Source organism: Cetorhinus maximus, chromosome 11 (genome assembly GCF_964194155.1).
Source record: "Cetorhinus maximus chromosome 11, sCetMax3.hap1.1, whole genome shotgun sequence".
NCBI classification, from domain to species: Eukaryota; Metazoa; Chordata; class Chondrichthyes; order Lamniformes; family Cetorhinidae; genus Cetorhinus; species Cetorhinus maximus.
In genome coordinates, this window is record NC_135889.1 from 13689377 (window position 1) to 13699108 (window position 9732).

General features: G+C 43.4%; 1 protein-coding gene across 2 annotated transcripts; it reads left to right on the plus strand.

Moving 5' to 3' along the window:
• Positions 1 to 99: 99 nt before the first annotated feature.
• On the plus strand, positions 100 to 9350 carry eef1b2 (eukaryotic translation elongation factor 1 beta 2). Of its 2 annotated transcripts, XM_078551556.1 has the most exons (7): positions 100 to 431; positions 1848 to 1970; positions 4486 to 4612; positions 5327 to 5393; positions 6334 to 6459; positions 7640 to 7707; positions 9215 to 9350. In XM_078551556.1, exons 1-7 carry the CDS (start codon positions 352 to 354, stop codon positions 9299 to 9301), a joined length of 678 nt encoding a protein of 225 aa, XP_078407682.1. In that variant the 5' UTR covers positions 100 to 351; the 3' UTR covers positions 9302 to 9350. The 2 variants fall into 2 exon arrangements, with proteins under 2 accessions (XP_078407682.1, XP_078407683.1); XM_078551557.1 differs by lacking the exon at positions 6334 to 6459 and having other exon boundaries at positions 258 to 431.
• The last annotated feature ends 382 nt before the right edge of the window (positions 9351 to 9732 follow it).

Below are 9732 nucleotides of genomic sequence, written 5' to 3' on the forward strand. Positions count from 1 at the left end.
GAAAGTTAAAAATAAAATCACGTTCGGGAAAACTGTTGGCAGCTTCGGCGATTTCCGGTCGCCTGCCCACCACGTGACCCGCCTCCGAGCCGGTCTCCTCAGACTTACTTTCATTTGAAATGAATTAAAGCTTGCGGTTTAAGGATAATTACGATGAAAAAAGGATGCTGGTTTTTATTTTGAATTTTTGTGTTTGTTTTATGTTTCGGGCCGATGCCCCTCCCCCCCCCCAGGGGTGCGAGTTTCCGGTGAGGATATAAAGGCGGCGCGCGGGCGGCGCGGCCTCTTTTAACAGCCACCGCGCGAGCTCAGGGCACAGGGAGCTGGAGTCACCATCACATCGAATAAAACATGGGTTTTGGAGACCTCAAGTCCGCCTCTGGCCTGAAGGTGCTTAACGACTACCTGGCGGATCGGAGCTACATCGAGGGGTGGGTAAGGCGGGGCCGAGACTATCCAGTGGGGTGGGGGTCGTGTCGGCAGGCGGAGGGAAGCATCTGAGGCCTACTGGCTCCACTGAGAATCTGTTAGGTATCGGTCAGCTTCCTGCGGCCTACTTCTTTCCCAGCAGCCAGCCAGCCTCTTCCCCTTTCCTCGCCTTCTCCTCCAGACGCCGCATCCCCCCCCCCCCGCAAGACGCCGCTTTCTCCTCCCCCTCCCCATCAAAGATGCCGCTCCTCCCCCCCCCCCCCGCAAGACGCCGCTTTCTCCTCCCCCTCCCCCTCAAAGATGCCGCACCTCCTCCCCCCCTCCCCCCCCAAGATGCCGCTCCCCCTCCCCCTCCCAAGATGCCGCTCCCCCTCCCCCTCCCAAGATGCCGCTCCCCCTCCCCCTCCCAAGATGCCGCTCCCCCTCCCCCTCCCAAGATGCCGCTCCCCCTCCCCCTCCCAAGATGCCCCTCCCCCTCCCAAGATGCCGCTCCCCCTCCCCCTCCCAAGATGCCGCTCCTCCCCCTCCCAAGATGCCGCTCCTCCTCCCCCCCCAAGATGCCGCTCCTCCCCCCCCAAGATGCCGCTCCTCCTCCCCCCCCAAGATGCCGCTCCTCCTCCCCCCCCAAGATGCCGCTCCTCCTCCCCCCCCAAGATGCTGCTCCTCCTCCCCCCCCCAAGATGCCGCTCCTCCTCCCCCCCAAGATGCCGCTCCTCCTCCCCCCCAAGATGCCGCTCCTCCTCCCCCCCAAGATGCCGCTCCTCCTCCCCCCCCAAGATGCCGCTCCTCCTCCCCCCCCCAAGATGCCGCTCCTCCTCCCCCCCCCAAGATGCCGCTCCTCCTCCCCCCCCAAGATGCCGCTCCTCCTCCCCCCCCCAAGATGCCGCTCCTCCTCCCCCCCCCAAGATGCCGCTCCTCCTCCCCCCCCAAGATGCCGCTCCTCCTCCCCCCCCAAGATGCCGCTCCTCCTCCCCCCCCAAGATGCCGCTCCTCCTCCCCCCCAAGATGCCGCTCCTCCTCCCCCCCAAGATGCCGCTCCTCCTCCCCCCCAAGATGCCGCTCCTCCTCCCCCCCAAGATGCCGCTCCTCCTCCCCCCCAAGATGCCGCTCCTCCTCCCCCCCAAGATGCCGCTCCTCCTCCCCCCCAAGATGCCACCCCCCCTCTCCCCCCCCCCAAGATGCCACCCCCCCTCTCCCCCCCCCAAGATGCCGCCCCCCCGGACGCCGGCCGCCCTTCTCCTCCAGACGCCCCCTCCCCAACCAGTGAAGACAGATGAGATGTTGAGTTAAGTCATCCTGGGCTTTCCTTGCTTCAACCATTCAACTTTGTATCTAACTTAAATTGTTAGTAGTAGTAGTAATGTATGGCACTCCTGTTTGAGTTTGTAGTTTTAAAAAAATATTTCATTTTTTTCAAGGTATGTTCCATCTCAAGCTGACATAGCTGTGTTTGAAGCTCTTGATGCTCCACCTTCTGCTGACTTCTACCATGCACTTCGGTGGTACAATCACATCCTGTCCTATGAAAGTACAAAGTCTTGGTATGTTATACTTGATGTCAGCTGTTTATGACACTAGCATTAATGATAACTGCAAAACTCTGGAATAGTGACTGTGTCATTGGCAATATTGCAAAAAATAAGAACACTATGAATGACCATGTTGATTGTTTTTGTGATGTTTGAGAGGTTTAATACTGAGGAGAATGCTGTTCTTCAAATGGCATATTTCGTTCATATGCATAATTTAGCCTTACCGTTGAGGATGCCACTTTAGTTGATTTAAAAGTTTGCAGTATCTAATTGCTGTATTGAGTTCCATTAGGTTTCTGTAGATTTAAAAATGTCAAATACGTTGTCAGAAATTTCCCGTGGATCTTTGGTACTCTGTCCCCTTTCAGGCTGATGCTGATTTGCTTGAATTATTGATCGTCTCACTTGTCAGTAGATATGTCCTAGTAACTTAAAATTACTTGTGAACTATGTAAAACGACACAGCAGAAGACCATTTGCCCCACTGAGCCTGCATCAGCTCTTTCAAAGAACAGTCCAGTTAGTCTCACGTTGCTACTTTTCCCCGCCCTGCAATTTTTTTCCCACAAATATTTACCCCATTCCCTTCTGAGGGCTGTTATTTGTCATCGGTTAACCTATCAGGGATGCATTCTAGATCCTAATGTTCTAATTTCTCATTGAAAGACAACAGCTGAAGTTTCACTTATGTCTTCAATTCTCGAGTGTGGCGTGAACCCACAGCATTGATTCAGGAGAGCGTGCTGCCACTGAGCCAAGGCACCCACATCCCTGTGAAAGAATTTAGAATGGGTTGAACATGATCTGTGAAAGTGAATGGCAGATGTTTTGTGGAACAAACAGCTTGATAACCCAAATGGCCTTTTCCTTGTCATGTTTTTTAAAGCGTTGTCATAGGTAAGCAGTTTAAAAAGCAATAAATATGATCAAACCAGAATTTCATGTTATATTAAGGAAGTTTAAAATAAAATAAGTCCTGCTTGTTGAACACTGTTACATGTTTTTGGTTGTTCCCCTAAAATCCCACTGTAGTTTCTGACCAAAGTGGACAGGCTTTTTTCCACTTCAAAGCTTCAAATTTTTGAAAATGGTACTCCAGCCTTGACCTCATATTTAACCTTGAAATTGAGCTCCTGGCTATATTCCCATTTTGTCACTAAGGCCATCCACTTCCAGCTCTAGCATTGCGTGCCTCTTGTCCTATTTCAGCTTGTTTGCTGCTGAAACCCTTGTGTGTAGCTTTGTTAACTCAAGCCTTCAGTATTTTAATACTCTCCTGACTGGTGGTCTTCTGTCCCCATAGCATTCAAACTATGCTGCTTGTATCCTAATTTTCGCAAAGTCCAATTTCCCCATCACCCTTGGGCTTGCATATCTAAATTAGATAATGATCTTGCAATCTTAAAATTTCTCATGGCTTTCAAACCTCCATGGCCTTACCCCACCCGTCACTAGTCCCCTCCAGCCCTGCTGTGCTCAAATCTCTACTTCAGACCTGAGTTCTTGCACATCCCAATGTTTGACGTTCCATCATTGACTGCTGTGCCTCGAGCTTCCTGTGCTCTAAGTTCTCCCATGTTTCCACTTCTGTACCCCTCCCCTCATTGGAGACACTCCTCAAAACCTGCCAAGGTTTGCCTTGAATTCTACCTTGGGATAGTTTAAACAAACCATCTTAAAGCCTCACATTTGTAACACCCCAGAATACTTTGTTCCTAAAATCCTTTAAGAGCAGAACTTATTTGGCACTGCAAATCAGTGGCTTCAGTGATCACATAATGTACCCTTTACTGTGGTTTGAACTCCACAATTTTTAAGAGTATGGATTTATACTTTTTCTAGCAATGATTTCAATGTGCTATTGTTTCTTTACAAATGCCTTGGCATTGAATGTGGTGGGTTACTCCAATGACTCCCTGAACTAACTTTATTTAATTTGTTGGAGGCTTGCAATGTCAGAAATGCCACAACGTTATTAAAGTGACAGTCATTTTTTGACCTGGGATCTATGTTAAATTGCTTAATATATGCTTTTGTCAATTCTGACAACTTATTGCCTTCTAAAAGTGTCTCATCTAACTTAATATCCTGCTAGAAATCGAATGATCCTGAAACAAAAGATAGACAGATATGCATTTATGTACTTCGTCTTTCACAACCTCATCCCAAAGTGCTTTACAGATCATGAAGTATCTTTTGATTTGTTGTAATTTAGGAAAAAATTGAGCTAAGTTGTTGCAGCTGTAATCCAATCTCTTATTTTCTGAATTCTCGGTGCAAGATCATTGGGTGCATGGTGAAACAGCAGTTTACTATCCAAAGTAATTCTTTGTGTATATTTGGAGGCGGGGTCTGATGCCTTCTGTGTTAACTTGGGAAAAGTGAAACTGGATGTGGTTAGATTGCAAATGCTGAATTGCAGGCAGTTTATATTATGGTGTAAATCTGGATCAGTATGATTTAGTCCTAGTTGTGATATTTGCCTAATTCTTTATTGCATTTCTGACCTTTAAATCACTGACAGCCTTCCAGGTGTTAAGCAGCCTCTTGGTAAATATGGCCCACAAAATGTAGCAGATACAACACCAGCAAAAGCTGTGGAAGATGATGATGATGATGACATTGATCTCTTTGGTTCTGATGATGAGGAGGTGGGTTCTATGCAACAGTTTTACGAGTTTGATCTGTGCTTTCCTGTGACTGAATCCTGGCCTGAATATCTCAAACAAATAGAGCTGAGGATACTTTGCTGTATGCAATATTGTGAAAATTTTTGATAATCTCTCTGTTTTCTCTGTTCCTACTCTTGTAAGTTAAAATGCTGTTCATCAATTCAGAATTAAACAGTTTCAGACCTCTTGTATTTTTATATGTAGCCTAAGCCTCAAACTCTGCTATTAAAATCTATGGTATGATGGAGGCACTAAGTATCTCCAACTGTAGTAATTCCAGAAAAGGCTTAACACAATTTTAGACTTGGTGTTTATAGGATTGCTTAAAAAATTGGAGCTGTTGAGTAAGTGTCAGAGACAAATCTGACCAGCCTCCATGATTGTGGCATCTGGTTGACCATCACCAGTTAAAAGTCACACTTCACTAGTTATTCAGCTATAAATTGGGATTGGTAGTGGCTTGAGAATGATTGGTCTAGGAACCAACTCAGGTAATCCTGCCAGTTTAGTATCAGTTTGGATTGTTAGTGAATTCTTGGTGTCTGAGACTGGTTTTCATGATGATTCTATAATTCACCATCTTTCGGCTGAAGTAATGATTATGCTGTATATGGTCTGACAAAACCAGTCCAATATTTAATTATGCATTGAAGTTCCACTGAGTGCAATTGACTGTTTACATCTTCCTTGCAGGAAAGTGCAGAGGCCAAGAGGATCAAGGAAGAGCGTCTAGCTCAATATGAAGCTAAAAAATCTAAAAGTACGTACTGTCAATTCAGTTTAGTAAAATGGTCTGAAATCAAGAATACTTAATTTTGGTAAACTTGTCAAAAGACTTCCTAACCATGTACAGTATAGCATCTCCCAATGGGGTGTAGATTACCAGTGTTGTGCAAATACTGTGGTAACTGTACAGAAATATGACCTGCATAACTTATTGCTGTTTTCTTAAGTTTCTTTTATAGTACACGGTTTGTCATATAGATGCTGGGCGGCATGTGGACACGAGAAAAAAGGCTTAATTTTTCATGTATCACATTTCTGTACTGAAGATGTCCTGTAACCACATTAGGTGGATTTATGCTGGTAGAACTGAAATGAAATGGTTTTGATGATGATTCCAATTCACCATCTTTCGACTGAATCAGTGATGTGAATTCATCTAATCTGACAAAACCAATGTTTCTAATACCCTGGGGAAAATTAGCTTTTATTTTACAAGTTTGTGTTTGTGGATATTGGTACTGTTAATAAATAAACTTACTAAGTAAAAGACATTTCATTTATCTTAAATGGAACATATTTGCCAATACTTCTACCCTTTGCATTTGTGGACTATTCAACCTCAATTTGCATTGCTATTGATATAAAACTTTTAAAATGGCATTTTGAGTTCTAAATTGTTAATACATTTGAGTTTGAGATTTTGAAGTAACTGCATGGAGTATTTGAGCTGGAAAGCAGAACCCCTTTTAAAAAGATACTGGGTAAGTACATGAGAAGAAGGGATAGAAGGATATGTATCTGGTGTTAGATAAAGTAGGGTGGGCAGAGGCTTTTTGGAGCATAGACACTGACATTGACCGTTTGGGCATAAGGCTAATTCTTTGTGCTCTGTTCTCTGCATAATGTAGTGTATGTAATTGGAATCTGGTCTTTAGAATGAATGACCACACTTAATTTGTGCTATTTGCTTTTAGAGCCAGCGCTCATTGCTAAATCATCTATTTTGCTGGATGTGAAACCATGGGATGATGAAACTGACATGTCCAAATTGGAAGAGTGTGTACGTTCAGTGACAATGGATGGCTTAGTTTGGGGTTCTTGTGAGTATTATTTAATTTGCATTTAACAGTAATGTTGCAAATGATGGTCTCTTTGGTTGTGATTGTATTATGAGAGCTGCACCATTGTTGATAGTTTCACAATGTTCTCTTGTTAAGGCCAGCTTTTGGGTCAATCCATTTTTAGTAGGTCACAGGCTGCCAGTTTTGGTAAATCCAGGAATAGGCTTCCAGCTGGCTGACCTGTATTGTGTTGGACAGCACCAGGGCACCATAAGCCAATCCCCTTCTGATTGCAAGTTGTAGCTATCTGTAGTACCATACTGGTTCGGAGCATTTCATCGTCAGATCATCTTGATTATGCTGCAGTTGAATGCAGGGACACCAGCCGTATCTAGGTAATGTTCAACTAGTTTCCAGTAAAATTGCATTGGCGACATTGCTGAATCCTGGCACCTGGTGTCTTTTTTTTGTTCATTTTGGTAATTTTCCTGAGTGATACTGACTGCATGTAGGATTAAAATCTGTTTAATTTCACATCAAGTGGCTTTGAATTTCATAGGGCTCCAAGATCCATCTCCAAGATGGTGTACTATCCTGTAAGATTGCATGATCCAGAGCAACTGAATTCTTCCAACCCCATGTACATTTTCTTGATGTGACAAGCTGCTTGGTGTAATCTGTAATTTATTTAGATATCCTGAACTGTAGATTGACCGGCAGCAGTTGAATATAGGAATGTAGCTGAGAGAATATATGAAGGAAGGGTAGGCTTTGTTTACTGTTGGCTTACTTGAATTTCCTACACCTCTCATTGCCAACTTTGGTTTTAATTCCTGGGGGTGGAGTTGGCTTTTGTTTTTGCAGATCACCATGAATAAACTGACAGGAAAGTGCTAATGTAAAAACAAAACGCTGGAAAAACTCAGCAGATCTGGCAACACCTGTGGAGAGAGCTCTGAAAGAGTCATATGGACTCGAAACTTTAACTCCTCCTTCCACAGGTGCCAGACCTGCTGAGATTTTCCACCATTTTCTGTTTTTTTTTCAAATTTCCAGAATCCGCAGTATTTTGTTTTTTCATTATAGGAAAGTGCTAATCTGAATGCAACTGGTATAGAGATTGTCTTCGAGAGTTGACTTTTCAGTTAGGTTAAATTTGAGATCGTGGGAGGGTAGTTGCTTTGAGTGTGTTTTCTTACACTGGTCTATTCCATTGCAGCCAAACTGGTTCCAGTGGGCTATGGCATCAAGAAGCTACAGATTCAGTGCGTAGTTGAAGACGACAAGGTAAGAATGTGGTTTCAGTTACTGGTTAGCAAACCAATCTCAATGAAGCAACTGCAATTTTATTGTTAAAATAGCTACTGCTAATGCTTGAAAGCTTGTACTAAACAAATTGCTGTGTGCTTGCATGCATTTTTTAAACTTTAATCCATTTTAATCCGTTGCAAATTATTGGCAGGTAATAAAACACTTTGGAGCGCTAAACTGGTACTGCAGAAAAGATTGGGCAGCTGATCAATGTGTCCAATATTTTCTGAGTTGCCAAACCTGATTCTTGATGCCTTCATGTCCATTCTTTAAAACTACTTTCCAGCCACAGTAGTCACTGCCAGCTTTCTGGTTTTTCCCACACAGGTTAAAATGCTACATTTACAGTTTCAAGAAGGACTGAGTTTTGTGCTGAATGTTGCAGAATATTGAACCTAAATCATGCAGGAGGGGAGGATGGTTGAAGTGAGATGCTTCTACAAATTCAGTTTTGGGCTAGTCGTTGGCAGCCCAACAATGGGGAGGGAATTAATGAGAAAACATGGACAATGTTTCCCTACCAGAAATGTTTACTAGTGTGAAATTTGAGATGGCAGGTACAACATTTGGTTTTGAATTTGGATAAAATAACATGGGCAACTTCAGTACTTGAGGCATGTTTTTTGAGTATTTTATATGCATGGTTTTCCTTTTCCCTTTCTCAAAGCCTCTTTCAGTCTTTTCTTGTGTTCAGTAAGGAACTGTTTCAGGCTGTGCCAGGCTTGAATGTTCAAATTGGCATATGGCTTTTTGCTCAATCTAGTGGTCACACTTTATAAGTTCCACAGTGCTGTTGCAACTGCAGAGATCACACTTGTCAAGAATTTGGTGCTCATTTACTGAGGCAAGTAGAATAATACAAAATGAAAGCACTGGTTTTGGTAGTCCTAGTGTGTACACTTAAAGTAGGACTTGGAACATCAGGATGGGTTGGATATGAATATGGTGAGCAAATAACCTGCCCACAGGATTTCCAAGAAGCCGAGTCTGGCTGCAGCCTCTCCACATTGTCATTTCAATGTAATGTGTTATTTACATGTACTTGATAAATTCCAGAATGGTTTGAGTAGCCTCAAGGCCTGGGGAAGAAATTAAAGGTCCCAGAGTTGAGTAGGAACTTGTTTCAAAACTGCCATCAGTTTCATCAATCTGCTCTTGAAGATATTTAATGATTCCTGTGGTTATCAGAGTTTCTGCTTGCAGAATGGATGATGAGTGGGAGCTTGGTGCTTCCAATTTAAGATGTTGAATAAACTCTCATTGGTTAAATTGAATTCATTGTGAAAAACGAGTTGTTAGCTGCAGTTGTTCTCGCTGAATAGTTTTCTGATTGTTTACTCAAATATTTTTCCCTGTTGCTTGTATTCTAATTCCCAAATGCTGCTTTGTAAAGCGTTATGGTACTTCAAGAGCATATGGGTATATTGTGAACTCTCCTTGCAGTTTACCTCTTAGAATATTCTAATTGAGTATTTCTTTTCAGGTGGGAACAGATATGCTGGAAGAAACTATCACTGCATTTGAAGATTACGTGCAATCTGTTGATGTGGCAGCCTTCAACAAAGTGTAAAACAGCAACTAATGAACACTTAATAAAAATTGGCATGTCCAGAACTTTACCTGGTCCTTTGTCTTATTGAGGTGGGTTTTGTAGGACCGAAGTTTAGAAGACCAAGGAAGCCGATTGGGAGATCAAAAGTCCGTTCTGGAAGTTTTTGCACTGCATGGTCTTCCTGAAGTTGACAAGTATAGGAGAAATGCTGTAAATGTGCACACCTTGTCAGGGCCTCCATTCATATTGCATAAGTTGCATCAAGGTGTGACGTTGTACAAAATTTGATTTTACTTGTTCAGAGTTGGAATTCCTGTCGAATCTCACTTCGCACACAACTTTGACAGTGCAAGCTTATTCCTGTTGTATAGAGTTGTTTAAACAATCAGCAGTTGCTCCAATTTGAAGTTTGGAGACATAACTGGCTTCTGTCTTCAGGTTCAGTGTAT

Excerpts from the sequence above, each read along its gene's own strand:
- eef1b2 (XM_078551556.1), top strand. The coding sequence starts at position 352 with ATGGGTTTTGGAGACCTCAAGTCCGCCTCTGGCCTGAAGGTGCTTAAC. Across the intron at positions 4,613-5,326 it reads TTGGTTCTGATGATGAGGAG|GAAAGTGCAGAGGCCAAGAG; the intron begins GTGGGTTCTATG and ends TCTTCCTTGCAG. Across the intron at positions 5,394-6,333 it reads TGAAGCTAAAAAATCTAAAA|AGCCAGCGCTCATTGCTAAA; the intron begins GTACGTACTGTC and ends ATTTGCTTTTAG.